The following is a 25,770-nucleotide window of genomic DNA, read 5'->3' as shown; positions in this document are numbered from 1 at the left end:
ACTGAATCTAAGTTTGCAACAAATGCCCAAAACACGCCCCTTCCAAACTGCGAATCAGTAATCATTTTGTAACCTATTTTAAAAGTTGGTAAGACTTTACTGACTTTATGAGTTTAGTAAATAAGAAAAAAGGGATGTTGCAGCGGCAACCCCTGTGATTTTGCATATTGCAATTTTTGTGACTGCAGCAGCCCTTAGTACATCTGGCCCATGGTGTCCCATCAAGCCACAAAATATTCTAATAAAGAACATAGACTGTTAGCAGGTGACATATCCTCAAGCAAAGTGATAATGGCTTTCCAGTGAGACAGAGGAGGTTACAGCGAGCCAGATAGGTAGCATTCAAATGAGTCACACACTTGCAGTACACCTGATAACACTCCTGTGATCTACATAGTCTTACATTAGTAAACCTGGCTTTCCTGTGTGTTGCATAAACTCCCAAAAATAAGATGCCCTTCCAATAAGTCGTATAGTCATTCACTAAGACAGATTGGCTACCATTTTCCCGTGAACAACATATAAAAACATTGGAATGTTGAAAGCTACATTGAAGTGAAGACAATAAAGGGTTATAATATCTGGTATAAACCTTCTGCTGCAACATTCTAATGTTTGTCTTTCTGTTTCTCCCTTTTTAATTCAGAACATTCTACCCTCAGTAGGTGGAATGTTCTAATAAACCTTATAATCCTTCTACCTCAGGCTCTACCGCTTGCTAAAGGCTCTTTCCCTTGTTTTAGCTTGGGTTCAGGGCCTTTAACAACAAGTATAGCCTTTGGCAAAGGGCTATAAGCCTATAATAGAACCTTCCAACAGGTATATAGCTTTCTAAACAGCTACATATATTTTCAATGACCCAATGTAGGTAAGGGGGTGGGGCCGGGTGGGGGGGTATTTCGACAGACGACCACAAATGAAAAATATTTTTTATTTAACGTTCCCTCGTTGTCGTCTGTTGAGTCCCCCCAACCCGGTCCACCGCACCACCGCTCTTCCCTGCACAGGCCGCGGCTGCAACGACCCAATGTTCTTGCAACGATAAGTGCCCATCAGCCATCTAACCATCAGGACAGACCTACTGCCTTCAAATCAGGTTCATAGGCATTGGAAGAGGAAGAAATTTTTCACAGTAACCAAGTCACATTCCAGTGAGACAAATCTTCAACCATGAGACATATGCATCTACCATGTGACCCAGCCTTCCAACAAATATAACCTCTTTCAAATAAGTGGCCTGGCATCTTTTGATAAAACAGACTTCCATGTAGTCAGCCAACTCTCCGACCAGCAGTAAAAACTCCAAACAAGTTATCTGCCCTCCCAACAAGCCATGTCTCTTTTCAATGAGAGTCATATGCTTCAAACAAGAAAAAAAAACCTTCTAACAACAACTGAGACGTCCAGTAAGGAAGACAGGAAGTAATTGTGTTTCGATGGCCAAACCTGTCTCTCAGTTGGAGAGACAGTCTGCTACAATTCAGTGAATAAGCCAGGACGTTTCAGTCTTGTGTGCGATAGGTTCCTAGCTGGCAATACCATCCCTCTGTCAGTCACGGCTTGACAAAATTATTTTTTTCATGTCTTGTGTGTTATTGTGTTTTTTGTGAGACGTTTATCTGCCTACGTTTGTTTACCAGTGTATTGTTTACCTGTCAAAACAGGACAAAAACCTTCGTAGAGCTTGCATTTCCTAATATTTTAGATCATTTCTATGATTTTCTCTTGCAGTTTGTGGAAAGCGTTACAAAAACCGCCCTGGGCTCAGCTATCACTACACCCACACCCACCTGGCAGAGGAGGAGGGAGAGGAGAACTGTGAACGCCACGCGCTGCCCTTCCACCGGAAGAACAACCACAAGCGTAAGATCCGCTCTCTCTCTGCTTCTCTGGGGAAGGGACGCTGGGGGGCAGGAAGTCGATGGGCCTAGACCAGAGTTCTCACGCGCTCTGATGACGAACAAGAAATGTATCAGAAAATGCGTCTTTTTCCTCAGTCACATTTTCTGCCACCTTGAAACATGTATTAAATTTTTTTCAAAAACGCTACTTTATAGAAGCTGTTTACTTGTCATTAGAACACAAAATGTATTCTTAAGGTCGTATATTTAAAAAACACTGAGGTATGACTTTAAATTATAGGTTTCAAATAATATTTTAGCAAAAATACAACAAAGAGGAATAGAAGTTTATGAAGCATATTTAAACATGCTTCCATAACGAGAGAGCTATGAACGAATTGTGGTTTCCAGCATCTATTTGAACTTTAATTCAGATTTCTTAGAGGAATGCCTGTGGGGCCTATTCATGGTGAGGAAATGTCAGCATGACATTGACTCACTAAAATGAGATGGGTTCAGGAAGTGACATCACACACCCTTTTACGTGCTAGTGACATCATACCTTTGTACGATCATATTTTCTTCTGGCCTTCACGGGAAAGGCGAGAAGTGGAAATTGCAGCCATGCTTACTTTCTGCTCCTTCGTTTTCATCCCTGCAGATAGTGGGGGCATTGGCAAGGGAAGTGCCAAGGGTACCCAGGGCCAAGCCAGGGGCTGCAGTTTATGTGTAGCAGTGGCTACTCCTGGTTCATGCCCATGAGTCCCAGAGAGCCCTTTCCTCTCTCTCTGGGCTAATCCCGGATTATAACGGTAGGCTTTATTTTACTTCTGACAAAGGATGCACAAAACACAGTCTGATTATTTCGCTTAAGTAGGGCGGCGATCCCTGCAGCAGAGAAAATTCAAAAGAGGGTCACAAAAAATGCCTTCTCCTATAAAACTCGTTGTCAACGCCAATTGGGCAGAGAACAAAGCAATGCTCGGTTTTACAAACTCGTTAATACCCGCCCCGGAAATCTAAAATATCGTTATCTGCTGCGATTGGTCTTGAAACAGAAGATGTGGGTGTGTCGATTGCTACTCGACACAGCTTCGTTCCTGGTGGGGTCATGGCAGTCACTTAGAATTGTCGTACAGTAGAACCAATCCTCACATTCCTTGAATGATGTGGCGTAATGGTCAGAGCTGCCGACTTTGGAACTGGGGAACCAGGTTCAAGTGTCGGCGTCTGCTCAACATCCTGGGATTCTGGGCAAATTACTTAATCTCCCCGTGCCTACCAAAAAAATGAATGTATCCTTCTGTAATGTAACTAGTTCTCATGTAAAGCACTCCAATACCTCCGAGTCGAACTCGCACTATATAAAACTGCAAAAAAAATGCTCCGCACTCAGATCACTCGATCGCCCTTGCGCACCAAACCAATATGAGTAAGAAGACACAGTCGTTGTTCTTATAACACAGTGTCGCTGTAATTCTATGATTTTGTGAGGAAAGACTGCATAATTATGGATTTGCAGCAGTTGCCACATAGTCCATCGTCTGCTGCATAGTCTGCTGAATTTATGGAAAAAATGTGGGGGTAGATTTACAAGCCCCTTGTGATGCTTTTACGCCACCGTTGTGTCACTTTTGTAACGCAGCGGCGTCATAAACAATGTGCCATGTTGCGACACAGTTACAACGTGACGCATCTAGGAAGATGCATCTCTTTGTAAAGCCCTGCGCTACATTATACCTGCGTCAGGTATAATGTATGCAGGGTGGGCATTCCGATATAAGAAAGCCTTGTAAAACTGACGCAGTGAAAGCTACAAGATTTCACTGCGTCACATCTACGACTCCACTGTGTCAAAAACTTACGCCTGCTTGTAGCAGGCATAAGGAGTGACGCAGCATAATAGTAATAGGCATTCCGAAGCATTGCTGGAGTTGCGTTGTGCTTGCGACACGACTCCAGCAGTGCTTTGCCTTTACGCCAACAGATATGTCACGCATCTGTCAATCCTTGTGCCACGGTGCACCGCATTGTAAATGCGACGCATACATGGTGGCGCAAGGGATTTTTTGCGTGACGCAAATTAACTGATACATCTCTACTAATATGCAGAGATGTGTCAGTTCTTGTAAATCTGCCCAGTTGTTTCTATCTCAACCAGATCAGAAGTTACTAAAAACGCTGCAGCACGTGTTGCTGCACAGTTGAAGGCCCTCTGCAAAGATTGACTGGTAATCTTTCTGTTGCTTATTGCTGCATTTGGGTGTCCGACTGGTACCAATGAGGTAAAAATCTTTGCCCAGAAAGTGTTAATGTATACAAGTGACAAAACAATGAGTTAATGCAAACACGAAATGTGACGTGTTACGCTGAACAATTATATGGTCCTTAGCGCACCATATAAAGTGCCCTCGATATAAACAGCGATTGTCTTTATAAGGGTGGGACAAATCCTAATGCACCCAGATCCTGTAGAGCGTTAACTGCTGATCCAGCCTCAACTGAGAAAGAATCTCTAAGGCACATTCAATCCGCAGGGGTAGCATGTATTATTAAAGGTAGCACATATTAAAGTTTCAATAAATGATTGTGACAAGTCCTCTCCAGCCTTATTGTTCCTTTTAATATACTTGACACAATGTTCGCTTTGTTGGAGCGATTGCAGCCAATACGTGTTCTGTTCGTTATGCGCAGTCTTTCTGAAGGTTGGAAAACGGTCCGCTCTTAGCAAGAATTTTCTCCTGTATAAGATTTTTAAGAAATTTCAGTGAAATCCTTACGGAACAGCAGAGGGCCCAAAATGTCGTTCACCAGCAGATACAAATTAGGTGAATCCAATCCTATGTCAAATTCACTAGTAATTATCTTGTGCCTTGGAGTCTGTCACGCCTGTTTTCTGAAGAGAAGATATTAGTGCGCTCCCAACGTGCTGGTTGCTGCTGCAGACGGCCCCTATTCCTTATCCGTTTCCCCAGCCCTGAACCAAGGGCATCCCGGGGATTATTGACAAGCATCCCTTAGTGGCAACCCACACTTACACCGCCGTCTCTCGGAGGCATGGTCAGTAACTGCTGTTCCATACCAACCAGGGCACCGCATAGCGCTCCATCCCTGCCGGGGTACCTGTCTCTAGGTGAATCCCTCCCAAAATGTTCAGTTCCAGGCATCCTGGGGTAGATCAGAAAGGTCCAGTACCACCAGCAGGCCAGTCCCCCCTTCCCGCCTGCCCAGTGGCCACATAAAATAAAACAGGCCGATGCTGGAGCGTGGTGGAGAGGAAAAGAGGCCTATCTTTTGCCTGACGACGCCTTAAATGTCCTGTCCCGGGCACCTCCTGATGACGTCATTACCTGCTTTGGAGGCAGAACAAAAATCGAACTCCCACCTTGGCGCGCTCCTGGCGGTGGAGCGTCTAATGGCGCCCCTCAGCTATTTGCTGGGGGCGCCAGGGCAAAAGCTGTGTTGCTGGGCTTGTGGAATGTTCAATATGTGGAATGTCCTACAAAGGCAAGAAGATGAGGCCTAGGAACTCATTTCGCGGAGGAAAGGCCCTGGCACTGCTCAACAGAGTCACTGATAGGACGAGGCGTCAAAGGCCTAAATCCGCATCTGGATCGAGATACATAGGTCCGGCACAAGACTCTCTTCCAAGCCTTCTCTCTTTGGAGGGTGGAGAGTAGTGGCACCCGCGCCTCCCTCCACAGAAAGGTCACAGTGTCACTCCTTGGGCTCTTTTCCTGAGGGCAGGGAGACGCAGTGGTACTGCCAACGACCTGCCAGGAGATGGAATACAGAGGTTCTGTTCAAAATTCTGTTCTGGCGGTGGTGATGGAGGGGGCGTTGGCATTCCCCACGTTCTATCACTGGAAAGGTGGCTGTCATTGTCCCAAATTCCCTATCTGGCGTGCCCAAAGCTCTCTCTCCAAAAGGCTGCAATGGCACTGCCCAAACTTCCTATCTGGATGAAGTGGAGGGGCACTGCAGTCATCAATCACACCCTGGAGGGGGCGGGGTGGCCCAGCAAAGATTTCTTCTAGCCGGGTCTGGTGGCTCAGTGGACTAAAGCAGCCACTGCAGGGGCCTGTGGTCGACCTCATGGTCACAGGTTCAAATCCCGGCGGGTCCACTCAGCCTTTCATCCATTTGAGGTCGATAAAATGAGTACCATTGAGTTGGGTAACAATAAACATCTGTTATTCAGCGCCAGGACACCTTCGGGTAATCGTGCAATTTACAAATACACCTGTTATGTTATGGGCGTAAGTGGCACTGCTACGAGGGGCAGTAACATTGCCCCAAAATTCTGCCCATGGCTTTAGTCTTGGCAAGGGAACAGTGGCACTGCCAAGGACGTACTATATGGCCTTTGTGCAGTGGTGCTGTCCCAGACCTCTCTCCTGTGACCCTGTCTGGGTACGCCAGAGCTGCCGCATGGGCGAACAAGGCTGCTCTTTTTAGAGCCACAGGCCTGCCCTCTGTGTCCTCTGGGAATAGCCAGCACCACTGAAGGGACCCCCCCCCCCCCACCTCAGGCGCCCCGCTCCCTTCCTACATTGATGAGGCTGGCCTGCCATTCCCAAGCCTTTGTGCAAAGGCTTGTTTGTGAGAAGATGCCTTTTTTGCCGATTTTCTCAAATTGCTGCACCTCATTTGAGAAGCGATTCCAGACAGACAGAAAAAAAATAAGATATCTGCATTGCCGAATGATTCAGTTGCTGTGGCAACCTGCCATCTCGCGCCAGCCTATATGAGAAATCTTATTGCAGGGTTTAATATTCCTACATCTGATATATCGTTTCAATTAGAGGGAGGCAGAGAGAGAGAGAGAGAGGGGGTTGGGAAGAGGAGGGAGAAGGGGGCTGATTAATGACTCTGCTCCCTGCTTTTTGTTATTCGACTCAGACACCAGCGAAAATAAGAAAACTGCAACGTGATGATGCTGCAGAAGAAACAGAGAAGGCGCCAGCTGGGGTATCACCGGTGCCTCCCTGGGGCCCTGTTAACTGTGAGAGTGGGGTGCCATCCTTATTAGGGGATCACTTCCAGGTGACATTTCTCGCCCCCTCTCGCCGCGTGTTCAGTTCAGAGCTCCCAATTAGCAGCGTGAGTGACACCCGACGTTGTTCTAGAATCACGTGACCGGGGTCACGTATTGCGCGGGTGGTAGGAAGTGAGTGTGCCCTAGAAGGGGAAGCAGTTACCGGGTACCGGCCCTTTCCAATTTGTGTGTCCATTACTTAGGTTAGTCTCAGGTGTGCTCGGTGCTTTATTTGTAAAATAATAATAATAATAATTATTATTATTACTGGGGGCCAAACCTTATCTTATGGGGCCCACCACCGGGACTCATGCATGATGGGTTCGCTTAATACCACGTCTGTCCGTTCTTGATCACACCTCATGCCTCTTTAGCTTACAAACCTGCACTTCCTGTCTCTTTCTCTCACTCTTGCAGGTTATTTTTTCATCCCTGCTTTGTCCCTTTGTCCCCTTGTCACTGTTCTGCTATCTTTCTCGCATACCTTGATTATCCCTTTACTTTCTTTCTCTCTCTTGGAATGGGTCAAAGTATTCTGAGAAAAAAGTAAGTCCCTTAATGAGTAATGGTGCTCACCACCTGCCTGCAGAAATTAGTACCAGTGGCAGCTCTAGAGAGGGACAGATAGGATCTGTGCTCAAGGGCTATTTGTCTTGCCCCCCACCCCCCCACACACACCTTGCCACAGTTGCTGAATGTATTAGGAGGCAACAGAGGGGAAAAAAACAGACACTGCACCTTGCCACACACATTAATTTGTTCAACCACGTTTCATTGCAAGGCAGTGTTACTTTTTTCAAAAGGTTTACATCTGATTTTTGTGTGTGTGTGTGTATATATCTATGTCTAAAAAATAAATAAATATATATATATATATATATGTATCCTTTCAGGGTGGCCCACTTTTCGGCTCGTGGGCGCTCTATTGACGGTGCGTCAGGGGTACGGCAGAGCCAAGCCGTTGTCAATCATCCTTTTTCCCACACTGGGTTGCCCCTCGCACTCACGAGTCAGGAAGCAGTTATGCAGTGATGCAAGTCAATTTTATTCCGAATAATATTCAGCATGCCAGTTCAGTTAGCTCTACGCGTTTCGGTCTCCACTGAGACCTTGTTCACGAGACTGATCACAGGAACTGCCATTTTTTTAAAATTATAAAGCACACCCAATGCTCATTACATCATTTCCTGCAAGCGCCTCTAAGCATTGTGGTTATGGTAGTCTTTGTGTGTTTTTGATCGTGTTGTTCTCATAATGCATCGTGTCTGTATCTGACCATTTCCATAGTTTTGGCAAACATCATGTATATGTATGGTAATCAAAACTTATCGATTTTTACAATTAGTTGCTATCATTCAGATCACTGTATTATAATTCCCATTATTTCAAGCAACATCGTAAAGCCCTCTGGTGGGCGATTGATTTTATCGATCATTAGGGTCATTGTGCATACCAGCCCTCCAGTGGGCCTATATTTCACCATAAATTAGTTGTATATAAGTCTCATTCCTAATATATGTTAGAAACACTCCTACCATCATCAATTTATACCGTGAGGTTTGTGGTCAGTAACAAAGATTTTTTGTGTGTAAGCATTTTTTCAACTTCTACCATAAAGAAAGTGGATTATAAGGAAATGTGTATTAGCAAATTGATACTGTGTACGAGGCATTATTAGTTTCAGCTCTACAATAGTGTTGCATGATTGTTCTATTTGGTTATGGAGCTTTCTTCCAGACAGTTCATAGGTGATAATGGAGCTCCTCATCCTGATTTAGACCATTCGGCATTAATGTTCGAAAGTTCAGAATGTGCCGCGATTCCTTCTGTCTAAGAGTTCTTTCTCTGTCACCACCTCTTGGGTGTATTGGCACAGTTTCCAACGCATAAAATTAAAGTTTTTTCCAGTCTCCAACATGTTCCTTCTCCATGTGTTTTGCAATGGCGTTGCTTCTGTCCGTATTGATTGTGGCCCGGACATGTTCTAAAATACGTTTTTTTAATTCGCACTTAGTGCTACCTATATACTTCATTGCACATGGGCATTCAATTATGTATATTGCGTACTGGCTTTTACAGTTGATCAGATGTTGTATTTTCCACATCCGGTTATTTGTCATCATGGTGGAGACTGGAAAAAACTTAAATTTTATGCGTTGGAAACCGTGCCAATACACCCAAGAGGTGGTGACAGAGAAAGAACTCTTAGACAGAAGGAATCGCGGCACATTCTGAACTTTCGAACATTAATGCCGAATGGTCTAAATCAGGATGAGGAGCTCCATTATCACCTATGAACTGTCTGGAAGAAAGCTCCATAACCAAATAGAACAATCATGCAACACTATTGTAGAGCTGAAACTAATAATGCCTCGTACACAGTATCAATTTGCTAATACACATTTCCTTATAATCCACTTTCTTTATGGTAGAAGTTGAAAAAATGCTTACACACAAAATTTTTTGTTACTGACCACAAACCTCACGGTATAAATTGATGATGGTAGGAGTGTTTCTAACATATATTAGGAATGAGACTTATATACAACTAATTTATGGTGAAATATAGTCCCACTGGAGGGCTGGTATGCACAATGACCCTAATGATCGATAAAATCAATCGCCCACCAGAGGGCTTTACGATGTTGCTTGAAATAATGGGAATTATAATACAGTGATCTGAATGATAGCAACTAATTGTAAAAATCGATAAGTTTTGATTACCATACATATACATGATGTTTGCCAAAACTATGGAAATGGTCAGATACAGACACGATGCATTATGAGAACAACACGATCAAAAACACACAAAGACTACCATAACCACAATGCTTAGCGGCACTTACAGGAAATGATGTAATGAGCATTGGGTGTGCTTTATAATTTGAAAAAAATGGCAGTTCCTGTGATCAGTCTCGTGAACAAGGTCTCAGTGGAGACCGAAACGCGTAGAGCTAATTGAACTGGCATGCTGAATATTATTCGGAATAAAATTAACTTGCATCACTGCATAACTGCTTCCTGACTCGTGAGTGCGAGGGGCAACCCGGTGTGGGAAAAAGGATGATATATATATGTATATATATATAAATATATATATATATGTAAACATTTCAAGCATATATATCTATAGTGCTTTACTGTATGATTAATTACAATCTTTACGATATTACAAAATGAGGAGAGGAGTTGGCCTAACAGCTAGGGCGGTCGACCTCAAATCTGGGGAACCAGGTTCGAGTCTTGGCCATGACGCTGAGCATCCTGTGATTCTGGGCAAATCACTAAATCTCCCCGTGCCTAACAAAAATGAATGTGTCCTCATGTAACGCAACTGGTGCTATGTAAAGCACTTTGATATCCGATACCTTCGGGTCAAGTTTGTGCTATATAAAACTCTGTAAAATAAAAAAAAGAACTTTATCAACATTTGATGGATAAAATACTTTTACATAAGATTAATAAGACCACAGATCTTTTTAAATTAGGACTACATGTTAAAAAAAGATAAATTGCTTGGGTGCGTGATTAAGTCTGGGACCTGGATTGGTGAAGCGTAAGCGACAACATTAATAGAAGTGCCAACTTCATAATAAAGTACTTGGTCACAGGCAGGGTGGTATCTAAAGTAGACCAGTACTCCCAGAACCTTTCGGGTCGGCGCCATGGAATCGGCCTATATCTATATGTAGTTTTACCATAGTAGGTGGGTTCACTAATTTTATCTGTGGCCCTCCAGATTTCACTTCTAGAAACACCACTGGAAATTATGCACTGTGGGCGGTGCAGGCAACCATCCTCTCTTAGTAAACCAACACTTATCATAGAATCTCGCTCGCTCTTTTCATCAGGGACTTTGCGTTCTCTCACTGTTACCTCCTCTTTGGTCGTGCTTGGCCACGACTTCCACAGCATTCGCAGACACTCAGGCCTAGTGCAAAACATCTACATTCACAATAGGCTGTTACTTGCAAACACCGCAGCTCGTTCCACAGATGTTACATGTAATCTGGCACATTCCTTACTTCTGTTCACCATAGTCACCTAACGCATGCACGTGTACTCACATGCAGCCCTTTACCTCCTTGTCCGACCTCCCCGTCACAGTCCTTACATCTATGAGCGTCAGCTCCTCCCTGCAGCCTTAATCAAGCAAAATAAAAAAAAAACACATACAGCTAGCATACCTTCCCTCTAGGTCACACCCACATCCTGTGGGATATAAAACCTCTGACCTCACACCCGGAAATCCTGTTGTTTTTTTCTGCAGTGTGTCGTCAGGCAGGATTGTGGTTTCGCATGTCTCTGGGATGTGAAGGTACGTATATACTGGTCTGCCTTAGCGGCAAGTTGTGGGACCGGAATTTGCAGGGGGTCAGAGTCCCTGCTTTAGTGGGATCAGTCCTTTTCCAGTGTTCCTTGCGTAAGAGCTCTGTTTAATGGGGCCTGCATTTCTTGGGGTTCCGAGCACGCCGTGTACAGCTGTGGCTGCCGAAGCGTGCTGATGGGGGCAGGGTCGGAATGCCACACTGGCATTGGCTGGAACAGCGTGGGCCTCTCCTTGGTTCCGGGCTGTGGTGGGAGGCCTTGGTTTCCTCTGTTTTTGACGGTGTTGCTGGGTTGGGAGCTTCCCCTGTGTCCACTGTGCTTCCCAGTCTATCTTGCGGGGAGTCTCACCAGGTTACTGTTGGCTGGCTGACTGTTGGGACTGAAGGATAGACCTTGTGTCATTGGATTGTTCTCCTGAGGTTGCTCTCTTAATCTGTATTCCTGGAAACCGCCTATGAGGTGTCCTTCTTCCGGGAGGTTTTTTTTCCGGAGATGGTGTCCTGGAAAAAGTTGGTTGGCTTTTTCCTGTGTACTTGCTTATGTTCTTGGACTTTCTTCAAGACGGTTTTGTTTGGGCTTGACAGTGTCCCAGTTGTGGGCACTGGGGACTGCTGCTGGGCTTTCGGAGCTAAGGTCTGTGTGGTATGATTCCGTTGGTGGCAGGTCCCTTGCGTAGTTGTTTTCTTGGGACCCGGTGGTGCGGTCAAGTTCTCCTTGTTGGGGTGTCCCATTGTTGGTATTGCCAGTCTTGCTTTGAGCCTTTGGTTGAGGTTTCTCTTCTTTTTCTTGCCCTCATGGTGATTTTCTGGTGGCTATTTCGTCTAGTGGATGTGTTGGGCTCCTTGCTGTGTTTGAACCCTGGTTGTCATGCTGTTTGTATAGGGTGGTTATAGGGCCGGTTCCCGTGTTGTTCCTTGGGTGCCTTCCACTTGCCATTGTTTGGTGGTGCTGGTTTTGTTTGTTTTTTGTTCTGTCCCTCAGCCTGTGGTTGGGGTTCCTGTGCACTGTTTTGGAAGTAAGCCGGGCCTTTGGATGTCTATATCTTGTGCTCTTCCTTTCGTGCTGTGGCTTCTCTGGTAGTTCCTTCTGGTTTGGCTGGAAAGGGTCTGAAGCCTTCTGTGTCTACTCTCGGGTGGTGGTTGATGTGGGCTATCGTTGCGGCTTTTTTGTCCATGGGAATGTCTGGGCCTGACTCCGTTCAGGGTCCCTCTCTAAGAAGGGTCGTTGCTTCTGGCGTGAGCTTGTGGGGTGCTTCCACAGCAGGTTTCTGCGGGCCGGCTCTTGGAGTAGGCCACGCACCTTTCTGTCGTATTTCAGTTGGTGGTGGGTGGTGCAGTTTCTAAATGTTTTGGTGCTGCTGTGCTGTGTTTTGTTCACCATTCCTTCTGTGTGCCTCAGAGGCTTTTGTGATGATTTCTGTTTCTGCACTGGTGGTGCCTGAAGCAGATGGTTGCTTGGGTATGCACTCATAGATATAAGGACTGTGACGGGGAGGTCGGACAGGGAGGTAATGCCCCATTACGTACCGGTAAGGTTCATTACTCTGAGTCTACGACCTCCCCATCCCAGTCCTGGTTCCCATTCTTCCCTCCCTATGTTCGCTTCATTTGCTTTGGATTACAGGATTTCTGGGTGTGAGGTCAGAAGATTTATATCCCACAGGATGTTGGTGTGGCATAGAGGGAAGAGATGGGAGCTGTATGTGTTTTTTTGGTTTTGCTTGATTAAGGCTGCAGCGAGGAGCTGACGCTCAGAGATGTAAGGACTGTGACAGGGAGACCGTAGACTCGGAATAATGAACCTTACCGGAAAGTAACTGGGCATTCCAATCCATAGCACTTTATTTTGCTTTTTTCCCATCTCAGGTGTATGAACATTAAAGGGCCTGATTCACAAAGGTAAACTCACACCTTTGTGTAAGTTTACGTTTTTTTTTAGTATTCGCCAAGCTACGAGTTAATAGTAAGTTTATGACTGCAGGGTGGAAAACTCCGCACATAAGCTAGGCAAGGCCTATCTTTTTATTTGCGGAGTTCTCAGCCCTGACTGCAGAGTCTATGCAGTCATAAACTTACTATCAACTCATAGTTTGTGAATACTTAAAAGTAGTAAACTTACACAAAAGCGGATGTTTGCTTTTGTGATTCAGGCCCGTAGTGCGCTGTATTCCACTGGATTTGATTTACTCCCCAAACTACAGGCCTTCTAATTCCATCATTTGATCAGATTACTCAAGCACAAATGTTTCATGCACTGTCACCGGCTCCCCCTCTATGTGAATGTTTAGCCGGCTTCGCTGACAGAGCTGAACGCCCTACTGCAGGCGTGGAAACTGGCATGACCTAAGAAACTCGAGTCAGAAGGGTGCTGCTGCGGTTTGCAAGAACTCGTACCCAGGAGGAGTCAGCCATGGCAGCAGCAAATTGTTAAACTTAAGTCATTCTCACTCGTGTGCAGCTAGGACCTCGGCTTCAGGGGTAGTGAAGCAGCTGGCGAACAGCCCGTAGTAGGCAATTGTAGCCAGGGGGCTGGAGGGCAGCCAGCAGGTACGCCTTCCTCTTGTGCCCAGTACTGGCAGCGGCTATAGTGTGTGTACATGACATAGTGCCAATATTGGCAACACACTCCCCATCACACATACTGCAATCTCCTGATGAAATAACAGACAAGATAACTTTTTCATGGAGTAAATTGCTGCAGGTTTATTTGCATACTAAAATATGCCAACATGGTGGGTTAGGCCCCGGTTGCTCAGGTTTACAACTGCCCGTAGGACTAGCGGGACGCCGTCGCTCCTCCAGGGTCCACCGCGAGGACTTCCTGGGGAGATTAGGCATTTGCACCCTTGTTGTGCTCCTGAAGAGGGTACCCCTGTGTACCTTTCAGCCTCTGGATCGCCCTGTAACTCCGCCACAGCTCTGGGTGTGGCCACCGTCACAACCAGGGCCCCCCACCAATGCCGGCATTCTTACTTACACCCTAATGATGCCAGGGCATCACCCAGGTCCAACAAAGCAAGTCCATGCCCACTCGAGACAAGTGGACCCCCTCCACATCAAAACATCCTGCGGTCTTGGCATGCAAGAGCCGAGTCTCATAAAGCCAGGAACCCTTCTGTTCCGTGAATTTTGCGCATGGCGCTGTTTACCCTCATCGTCCTCCGACTGCACCTGCGAGGTCGAGCAGGACTCTGCAGAGAATAGCCACGTCTGCTACGGCTCTGCTCCCATGACCCCTGCCACCTGCCACCGGAAAAGAATGCCGTGGGTCGTTGCCGCACTTGGCCAAGCAGTCCATCAAAGCACACTGCCCGGCCTGAGGCTCAGGCAGACAGAACAATCCCAGGCCCAGAGGAGACATGCAATCACCCACTGCAAACACCCGACGCCCGCAGAGCCTCACACCGGCGAATAGACCCCGACCGTCGCGACTCCGAACCGGTGTCTGGACAGCGTGTCCAGCGGGAGACTGTCACAGAATGATGCCCGGCACGAAAGAGCGGCGTGAAGGATTGCGGCCAAAAGAGGACGTCAGGTGGGCGGGAGAGGTACTTATACCTATCTCCCCGCCCACCAGTGCCCGGTAATGACGCGGGGCTTGGTGACCCAGAGGGGGTCCCTCAGCACTAGGCTGTCACCGTGTGCCCTCATGTGGCACTAAGGCGGCCGCCCTCTAAAGGGGGTCCCCTGCGTGGACCGCAGGCAGCCACAATGTTTAAGGCGTTTTAATTCCGTTTCTTGCTGTGTTTTTTTTTTTTCCATGAGACCGAAAACTGCTGTGTGCCTTAGAAAGGTTGCCATAGATGGGTCTTGGAGCAAGCAAGGAACATGGCCCCTAATCGCAGATAGCCATAAGTAGAGATGAGAGAACCCGTAAACCCCTGGTGCTCTGCACCTGCTGCACTATTGATAGGGTGACCAGATCTTGAGATGCAAAAACAGGGACAGGCCAGACATAAAAGTAGGACTAAAGCTTTTAGTGTTAGCCTTATCTGGCCTGTCCCAGTTTTGATACACGTGGGCGCGCGCATACATGTTTAAATTCTGCTTTCCACTTGACATTTGTCCCAAAAACTGGGATATGTATTTAACATTTTAAAAAACGTGGGGACTGCGAGACAGTCCCCTGAAAACCGGCATTGTCAAGGGAAATCCGGGACGTCTGATCACCCTAGCAATTGATAGCTCTGCTAATCTATTTCCCCCAAAAGAAGCTACTAATTTGACCCATTTGCAAGCAGCTGTGTTGTTCTTTGCGCTAAAGCAATAACTATTCTGAGGAAAGATTTCATATCTTCAGAATAGACTTTGGTATTGTAAATTAAAAGCGGCCTTATAACAGCCAGGTTTTTAACTACTTCTTGAACAGGACAAGAGAGGTTTGTGAACTTAATTTCCCAGGAAGAATATTCTACTCTGGTAGCTGCAAAGGAGAAAGCCCTCTCACCACATGTGGGAGGCCGGACTTTAAGGATATCAGGCAGATATTTACCAACAAGATCGCAAATCTACTTAACCCCTTCAGTGCCACGCCCTTTCCCCCTCCTGTGCCGGGCGTTGTACTAGTGGGTGGGGTTCATGACGAGATAGTCTCGTCATGGGCACAGCGCAACCGTGCTCCATGACGAGACTATCTCGTCATGGGCACTGAAGAGGTTAATGGGAAACCAACCGCCTGCCCTTCTCGTTAGAGAACAGGAAGTCTAGGGCTGTGAGTACCTCCTCTGTTCCATTTTCTTTTCAAACACTATAGTTTCCTGTCAGTGAAGAGTACTGGTGGCGGGCCCCTGTAGGACTGCTTTCCATCATAAAGAGAGAGCAGGATTGCAGCGGTGTGGTGCCACGCCCCTCCGCGTATGCTCATTTGAGTGGTTGTCTCCTCTAGGCTGTGATGTTGAGCTATGTTCTGTTCTGTTGTCCAGAGTTGTATTTGTATTTTTTGCAATAGTTGGTACTTTTGTTTTGTTTCTTTTTATTAAACAGTTCGACCAAAACACATCAATTAGCTACAGGCAGACGACTTCAACATTCCTCATTGACATTGTATATAATCCAAAACATACACAGTGATTATATTGAATAGATCAAGGGGATTCAAGCGCTAGTTGGTACTTTTCTTAATGTGATGTTCTCTAGTGGCTAGTGATACAGAGGTCATTTTTATGCAATACTCCATGTTTCTTGCAGGTGATGGCTTGTCTATCATAAAGCCATGCAGTGTTTGTTTGCTGCTTCAGTGCCTGTCTCCTCAGAGCTATGTGGTGTTGAGCTTTGTACAGTTTAACATTGCAAAGTTGTTATGTTTATTTTGTAAGCAACTTATGGTGTTTCTTTGCAGGCAAGTGCTTGAGTGGTTGTGTGCTTTGAGGTTTGTTACGTTCTCTCAGAAACAAGTGTTGTATTGAATATGTTTTTTGCAGTATTTGGTGTTTTGCTCCAGTGCTTGACTACTCTGAGCCAGGTGGTTACTCTGGAGGGAAAAACTATAGGATGTGTCTCAGCTGCAATATGTGGTGCCTTCGTTCAGTGCAGTAAGAGGTTGTCTTTTTGGAGCCATGTGGTTTTCTTCTTACTTAGTAGTGTCGGGTGGAATTCTGAATTGTCAGTGATTTGTGTATGCGTGGAACACATTCAGTGGCGTAGCTAGACCTTTTGCCCCCTGCGGCGGTCCCTGCAGTTGCCAACCCGCGACAGCTGCAGCTAAGAGGGGTGGGTGTTGAGGAGACAGACGACGACGATAACAAGCATTGGCATAGCCAATAGGTCTCGCCTTTGGGACCTTATAAGTGTTTAGCTATGCAACAGTTGCATAACTAAATACTTATAAGGTCACAAAAGCGAGACCTATTGGCTATGCAAAGCGGCCGTGCGGCCCCGAAAGTTAAAGTGATCGCGATCGAGATCACGATCATACATCAAAGCAGCCATGCGGCCGCAAAAGTGAAAGTAATTGCGGTAAAGCGCGGCGCGCACGCCCGGGCACATGCACTGTAGCTCTAGACTGGCCTGGTAGCACTTTTTGGAGCCCTCTCAATAAGTCTCGCCAGACCAGCGCATGCGCTGGGTCAGGCGGGACCTAAAAAGGGCGGCCGCCGGCGCCGCCCCCAAATCTCGTGCCGCCGGCCCCTCCCCTCCCTTGCTACAACCCTGATCACATTTACAATGTATCGTTCATGTGTATAAAAAATATTCTGTCTTGCGTTTTAGCCTCCTCTATTCTGCATGGCTGTGTAAAGCTGTTTGGCCATTGGCCTCAGCACAACCACACTGTCCCCAACCCCCACTAGCCATCAATCTCCTGAAACGCTCAGAGAATATTCTAGCAGAAGTTCTGTGTGGCAGAAAGATCAATGTAAACAACAATAAATGATCATAGCATTTTAGGCATTAGCGAAGAAAGTAATCAAACTTTGCAAATATGAACATTTACTGCTTCAAGAAGTGATCAGTGCTCATGCGATCACACAGTAAAAGGATGAAAAATTTGGTACAGTGCGTAATATTAACAGGTTAATGGAACAATAGTAATTTGTTAATTAGTTGTACTGCATATACGTAGTTGATAAACTTGAGCTGTCAGTTGCATGGGTAAACTTGGGGAGACAGGCTATAACAAGGGTGCCAAAAGAACCAGACACACCAAACACATCATCAAGCTCTCAATCAAACTGGAGATACTTTTAAACACCTGTCAGAAAGTAAGGAAACCAGAAACACTAAGATCAGCGTTTAACACAACAGCATTGTGGGAACTGTACCGTAAATTAATTACGAAAAATAGTGATTTAATCCCCCAAAACCCATAAACTGCACCTTTCTCTCTGCAACACCTCATTCAGAAACTGCTTTTGAAGTGAGGCAACAAATAATCATGCACACACCCAAGGCACCAGTCCCTTCTTCTGTCCCTGGCGTAGTCCACCGCAGTATCGATTCCAGAGTATCATGCTACCGGAATATCAAACCCAAAAGATCGAGGAACAGAATATCAAGAAGGTAATAATATATTGGTAGGTATAGGTCACGCTACTTCCTGTATATGTACCTTGATGATAGGTACATAAACACGAAGTTAAGTAAAGTAAACCTATATTTACTGATATCCACTTACCGTCCCGATATTTTGGCCATGATATTTTGGTAGCAGAATGCTTATGTATTCTATACTTTGACATACAACCAGCCCTGTTCGGTCCATCTAAGTAATGGGCTGTGTCTTCAATCCAAGCTGGAGAAATGCAGGGCTTGTAACTGTGGCCCTGTCCCTCGGGCAAAGATTTCCTCGTTGCGCTTAAGTCTTCTCCCAAGTGACTTGTGAATCACAGCTGCGGGTGGCATTCCTCTGTGGTGACTTGCCGGGCGTAACCATCTCACTGCCTATCTGAGGAATTGTGGATCCTGGTCTAGACGCTCCTCTGTTATCTCTGTGTCTTGGTCCTGCCTCAACGAGGTTCCTGCTGAATGGTTGTGAGGGCTTGTAGCTGGTACCCAGCCCTTGTTCCCTCAAATATGATTCCTCTCCCCAGGGATGATGTCAGGTCCAGGTCCCCCCAAGTTAGGCTTCTCAGACAGTGGCTGCAGGAAACCATTAGGTGAGGGTCCAGAGCACCACAAACTCCCATGGATTATCAATGCTGAGTAAAATCATTGACTTACTCAAGGTTTTTAGAGAGAGCAAACCACAGCTGGGTACCTGGTACCAGAGTACCTTCGATAGCGTAACAGTATAAAAGAGCAGGCCTTGTGGTAGCACAAGGAAATAATAACATTCCATGCACAGTAGCAAGACTGTACATGATTACTCATCACACGCTCATTATGTTTTTAGGCGGATGCCGCAATACAACGTCTTGCACAGGCCCGTACTAACGATGTTTCTATTTTTTCTTTTTTTGGTGCAAAAAAATCCTTGAGATATTCGCAAAAGCCTAGTTAATCTCAACAACATTGTTCCTCCCTTTGTTGTGACTTACAGGTTGACTCTACATCCTATCACTAGAAAGGCATCCCCTGAGATAATAAAGACATGCACATGTGTCCTGTGTTGATAAAGCTTGCAAGAAAGTCAGAGGTCAATGGTGAAAAAATAGAGAGGAGTGTGTAGCTCGGAGACTGAAGCTTTGTAGAGCACGTACACGTGTCCCTGGGACCTGGAATACTGACATCTCGCACAACTCACTAAGGAGTGACAATACAACAAATTACACTGGACACCACAGAACTCAAGTCCTCCCTGAGGGGTAATAAGAGTTGGTGATCTTCGGCGTGAGGTATTCCCTCTGGTTCCTACCAACAGTGCATTAGTAAAGCAAGACTAGTTAGAGCTTGAACTAATTCTTCCAGAATAAATAAATACATGCTTAAACTGCCTCAGAAACAGACTACAATATAGGCTATCATACATATCCTCCAGTTCTGATTTGCATTGCAAGACATGTTCATAAGAAATTTAAAGATGTCTTGCTAAAAAGAGTCCAGTCTAAATCTCATCTATTTGGATGCTTTTGAGTTCAACTGGGAAAAATAAGATTGAAAGTGACATTATTAAGTCGGTATTGAAGCATACCAACCATGGCCTTCTTTCAAATGTTTGCCATCACTCCAAGAGCTAGGTGAGGCAGTTATAAAAGGACTCAACATTTGCGTGACTTGCCTCCCTGACCTGTTATCTAAACTGCATTTGCAGAAAACTGGATGTCCCAACAAGCAAACACCTGGGTGTCCCGGAACTTTCTGCAAAAATATAGCATTAGGCAGTTAATCCGAATTTAAAAGCCTTATTAGGGACAAAATGAACCATCACTGTTTTTTACAATGTACTGGATAGAGAGGAGGAAGCCTCCAAATGCAAATATTTGATTAGTGTTAAAAATGCAGAAAGAAATCCAATCAAGGCTCAGCTCAATATTTGAGAGCAGGGGAGGCTCCGTCGCTAAGGCGGAGGCGCGCCGCCCTACTGCTTTAGGGGTTGTTCGGAGGAAAAAGAAAATTACAATAACGAAACACATAATTGTTATTTTCTTTTTCCATTCCCAGGTGCGGGGAGTGGCGGACCGGCCAGAGCAGGGGAGGAGGGGTTTGCCCACCTAAAGTGCGCATGAATGTTTGACTGGCCGTCTTGAGCCAGCCAAACATTCATGCACACTTTGCATGTTCCCCACCAGGCTGCATTACATTGCCTGGTGGAAAACATTCACAGGCTTCCTGTCCCCGTCCGAGCACCGAACCATGGGGCTCACACCAATCACAACTCTGCAATGCAGCATTGTGATTGGCTTTGGGGGACCAATCGGGAGACCAGGTGCTTCCCCCGCGACGAGGAGAGGCTGCACAGAGGCGGCGGCTGGTGGCGCGACCTGTAGGTACTTGTTTTACATTTTTTTTGTTTCTTTTTTTATTTTCTACCCCCACCTTCGCCCACCCCACACCCCACCCCCGTTCGCTACCAGCTGCCACTGTCTGTAGATAAAACTTCAAAGTTATGTTTCTGGTAGATTTGGGCTAGTATGCAGGGGCAACCCACATCTTTCTGGTGAGTTTGTAATCAGAGATATCATTTAAATTACACATGGTAGCCCTTTAGCTGAGCTTTCTTAAAAACAACATTTATTACCTCTGATGAAGAGCATACCACAATCAGAGGCATCCTGAGATCTCTTAGTTATGATACTGGGAAATGTGGATGAACAGGATATATGCCTTTGAGGTTCCCTACGAGCAGTTACATAAACCACGTGTCAGTGAATATGATGATAGCTTGCCAGTGGAAGTTTGTAGCCAGACCCTCACTTATTATATGGCACAAAGAGGTACTTCTTGTAGGCAATGGAGGACATAACTGCAACAATGAAGAGTACCTTTCACAAAAGCTGGAATGTATGGACACAATTCTGACAATTTATTCTGGATGATGATGATCATTGTCAAAGGCACAGATATGTAAGGGGTGTCGCTTCATACAATTGTGAAAGCTGCAGAATCAAAAAAGGCAACTCGAGCTAAAGTTCTGGTACTACTGTTCAACATGTCATGGAGGGGAACACATATGCCATCTTGAACTGTTGCAGTTTTTGTGATCGCCATTTCAAGTGAAATATTGTCTTAGTAAAAGCCACTCATCATTCATTGAATGTCAGCCACTTCCCATATGTTTGTGCATCATATACCATTTACAGTTCACCAATAAAAATAATTTTAAAAAACTGAGTCTAATATTGATTATGCCTACTTGTTAGAAAGGTGATGGGATCCAGCGTAGATCCTCTAGGTGATCAATTCTTCCTGGCCTTCCAGGTCAACGGATGATAAGTCATTTGCAAAAGCAAGCCTTCTTGCCACACTGGCTGTCCATCGTCTTTGTGTCCTTCTCAATAAACTAGGAGGCATCTACTCTTCTCCCTCAGAAGAAGAATCAAATCCTTGGTGACAACTTTAACGCTGAAAACACCTTTATTTGCAGCTGCGAAGAGAAAGTATAGGCTAACTTTGGCCACCAATAATGCTCAGTTAACAGCAAGAACCATCTGACTATATCGCCCAGCACGTTCCCGAGTGCTCGCTGTGTGCCCCTGATAAGGCCGGTGGAGGAGTGCATGCACAACAGGTGGGAAACCGATACAGAGACGACAGAAGGATTCAGCAGTATCTCTGTCGTGACTGATCTCCATACGACTCTAGTTCCGTTTGTTGCTTTTCGGAAGCCATCCATCATGGGAGTGGGCTAAAATGCCACACTGTTAGACTTTTAGTCTTCGACTTTTTCACCAAACAGGAACACAAGTTCAAGTCTTTCACCACAGTATCTTGGAACAGAGAGAGTAAGGCTGTCCCATCTAACCTCCTACCATTCCATGCAGTGAGATGTGTTGCTCTTTATGGACGCCAACATGACAGTGAACATGAGGCAGGGGCAGATACAGTCCTGCATGGTGTATAAGAATGCCAGCCATTCTGGATCTGGGTTCTTACTAATGGGATGACTAGGAGCAAACTAGCTCACAGGTATTAAAAAAAAACCTATTGAATGCCCTAATCTGGGACAAGATGATCCCACATGAGTGAGCTGAAGGAGAATGTAGTGGGAATTCATTTCCTCCAGTTGGAAATCACTCAAATAAGTCCTTAGTTCGTAAAACAAAAATAATAATAACATTAATTATAATGACAGGTGTCCAAAATGTTCTCCCGTGGTACTGACAAATGCAGGGGGTGGTGAAAAACAACGTTGCCCAGCTAAATTCCACCTCTTTTATCCCATCATTTCCTGTCTTTTCATCTCACCCTTGCATGTTCTTTTTCATCCCTCCTTTCCTCTTTTGGCACCGTTTTCATATCATTCCCTTGCTCCTCTATTCTCCTTTTTCTGATCTTGCATTCTTGCCTTGGGTGATGAAAAATAAGTTCTTGGCTCCAAAAAAGAGTGCCTGTGCACGCCACGTGCCACCTTCTGCGCACATTAAGCACCGCTCCAAATAAATGTTTTTTTCACATGCAAATTCCATGATCCCACATCAAGAACTAGAATATAATATGACCAGCATATGAGCTTCCTTTAGCTTGTCCAGGACCTTCTTTTACACTTTCCCTCCGTTCAGCTCGACCCCCCCTAATCTTTGCTAGCTGCTGCAGTCAATGTCTCTTAAAAGGATCGAGGTGAAGGTTGTACTAACCTTTCCTGAAATTAAACTTAATTGGCTGGCATCACTGTCACTCTTGCAATGCATTTGTTCATGTAAGCACATTGAAAGGGCGGAGGCTTCCCCTAACTCACTCCAAACTGGCACTAGGCATCACCCTCCTACCGCATAAGATCAGACTTTATCCAATGGGCTTGGCGGCAGAGTGCACAGAGGACATAGATAGTCCGCTTGTTGTCTCTCGGACTCTGGCTTAAACTGGTTATCAATGTTGTCGCCTGCCAGCTAATACAGTAAACGCCAGTGTTCTGATTGATTGCAAATTTATCACAAAATACACAGTATTTTGGATGGCCGGTAGTTTATCAAATATAGTTTCCAAGTACTATAGAACTAGAGCTACTTTGAGGAAGTTGTCACCAGGCTTCACTCGCCATCCTTTCATGTCTCGGATCGCACAATACATCATTGCTTGGGCTGGAGACCTCCCTTGTGAGGTCGCCGCCTAGTACTCGAGAATCTATGAGGCGTGTCTGTTGAACATGGTCATGTTCGTTGGCCGTGGGCCTTGGTTGTGCAAACTATGAGAACCACGGGATGGTGCACTCTTCGTCTCTGTTCTATGCATTATACAGTAGAAATATGCTCAATGACTATACTATGCTCCTGACAAATAGCATAGATGTGATCTTTGCTGGATTCGAAGTTTCTTTCCAGCTGGTTTCATGCAACTGGTACAGGGTGCCTATTTTCTGAGATAGGATCTCTGCGGTACTCTCGGATAACCTTGGACTTCACATCTCTGCCACGCCTCTTGCCTTTCCTCTAGGTTTTATGCAGAATACAAAGTATGCTACATTTCTGCGAGGGGCACCATGATTGCTTGAAGTAGGGTTGCTCGGTGGTGTATGCTGGGCATGGCCCCTTTGAATAGGGAAAGGATGGATCACACAATCCTTTAATGGCACAGATGAAATTGCCGATGGATGGATAAGGTCCAGGACATCGATAATTTAATATGATACACCAATGTAAGGTTGACTCCTTCCAGTACACATTATACCTTCACAGAACTATACTTGTGTATCCATCAATTTCCTCCAGAAGAAAAAAGAGCCAAAACAACAGTGAAACTTGCAGAGATTTGTAGCGCACAGCCAACCACAGTCAAACACCCACAGAAATTGAATGTTGTAGGCACTAAAGAAGGGAGAACCAAGGAATACAGCAATAAATAACTAGGAGATGTAGAACAAAAACAGACAAATAGGAGGGATTGGGGCAAAATAGAGGCAAGGGGATGGTGAAAATTACTGTAATAATAATCCAAAGGATCGTGATGTACCGTCTCTTTGAATTTCAGGTCTTGTATACTTTCTTGGTGTCACACGACAGGATCGTCCTGCCATAAATACATTTTATATCTTGGTTTGGAGCAGAGAGCTAAAAGAATTAGGGGGGTCACTATATTTTTGGGGAACAGAGAGAAAATATGTTCTGTCTCTTCTATACTGAACTTAAGCTGCTCTTAACTTTGTATTCCTCCCTTTATTTCCCTGTTTCAGAGTGTAGGGCCATGCAGCTCGTTGATCTGAAGAGCCATTTAGGGAAGAAAGAAGGTCAGCGTGGTCCGAGCGGTGCTAGGAACCCCACGTGTAATACCCCTGAGGTGGCTCCCCGGGTGCCCTGGGGAGTGAGGGCATTTATTATGGAGCAGGCAATGTTCTGAGCATGGTGTAGGTGCCCTGCAGACATCACAAGGGGTTTGTTGCAGCAAATAAAGGAATGGTGTCCCCAGGAGGAAGCAGGCTAGATGGAAGCTTTTCATGAACAGGTCAATCGCAGAATCACGGGTCTAGATAAATGTCCAGAATTCAGGCTCTGTTTGAGTAGCGTTGAGGGTTTGTATAGTATCACCCCTCGACTTGGCTGCCTGCTCCAGTTGTTAGTGTTGGTAAATTGATGTTTTGACACTTGTGTGTTCTGTAGGGTTGTTCATGAATTTTCTGAATGTGGTGGCCTGGCATCCTGACTAACTCCTGTCTCATAATCAGCAGGTTTTATAGGATCCTGGCTGGGATGCATGTTATAGTGCCTTATTAAAATGGCAAGATAAAGGTTTAAAAAGAAACTATCTCCAGGGTTCATGCTCATGCTAGTCAACCGTTCCTCAGAAATATTTTCCTGGGAAGCTTTGCATGCGATTAGTCTCCAGAATATGTTCTTAATGCTTTGTGGTATTTTCTGTCATGGTTATATGGATTGCGTGCTAGAAAACCTACATGTTTCATTTGGTCCCCAGCTGCCTTTTATGGACTCTTATGTCACCGTTCCTAGCAAGGGGTTTCTGCTGTTGTTTTCCTGTTGGTGTAAAATGGCATCACAACAGCATGTCTTTTAGCCGCTGTGGTGTTATAACAGTGGATGGATGTTCACTTCCAATCTGGTTCAGTGGCTGTTAACCTTTTAGCTCTCAAATGTTCACTTTTACTCCCAGAGGTGGAGAAGTAGTGTTCAAAGCATGCCATGCTATGGAAGGACACATCTATGCATGTGGAGTACTTTTGGTATAAGGCGTTCTTTCTGTATTTAAGTCATATTAATGAAGTGCATGCGGTTTCAGCATTTAAGGAGTGTACCTTAGATATGCTCAACTTGAAGAATCACGGGCAACTGTTCTTGCTGGTATGTCATAAAGTGCAATAAGGCACAATGAGAGCTTCTTCCTTATTGCTATTCCTCTTTTGGTCGTTAGGAAAGAAGAGGCAAACTTTCCATCTCTAGCTAGACTGTTTCATTAGGCCTGAGTTAATCTCATATGGCATAAGTATGCTTTCAAGTTGGGTTGGAGCATCCATGGCTCTCTGTTGGATGACTTTCCCAGCTGGGAGGATGCTCCATAGTTATTATCTTTCCTCCCGATT

General features: G+C 45.4%; 1 protein-coding gene across 3 annotated transcripts in view; it reads left to right on the top strand.

The window, feature by feature from the left end:
• The window catches only part of DPF1 (double PHD fingers 1), a 504,909-nt gene that overhangs the window by 339,220 nt on the left and 139,919 nt on the right, over window positions 1-25,770 (top strand). For all 3 annotated transcript variants that reach the window (XM_085625765.1, XM_085625764.1, XM_085625763.1), the window contains exon 7: window positions 1,732-1,863. In XM_085625765.1, coding sequence (XP_085481891.1) covers window positions 1,732-1,863 — 132 coding nt within the window. The remainder of the gene's footprint in view (window positions 1-1,731; window positions 1,864-25,770) is intronic.

This window comes from Triturus cristatus, chromosome 9 (genome assembly GCF_964204655.1).
Source record: "Triturus cristatus chromosome 9, aTriCri1.1, whole genome shotgun sequence".
In the NCBI taxonomy this organism is placed as follows: Eukaryota; Metazoa; Chordata; class Amphibia; order Caudata; family Salamandridae; genus Triturus; species Triturus cristatus.
Note: the sequence above shows the minus strand (reverse complement) of the source record. Positions and strands in the feature narration are given on the sequence as shown.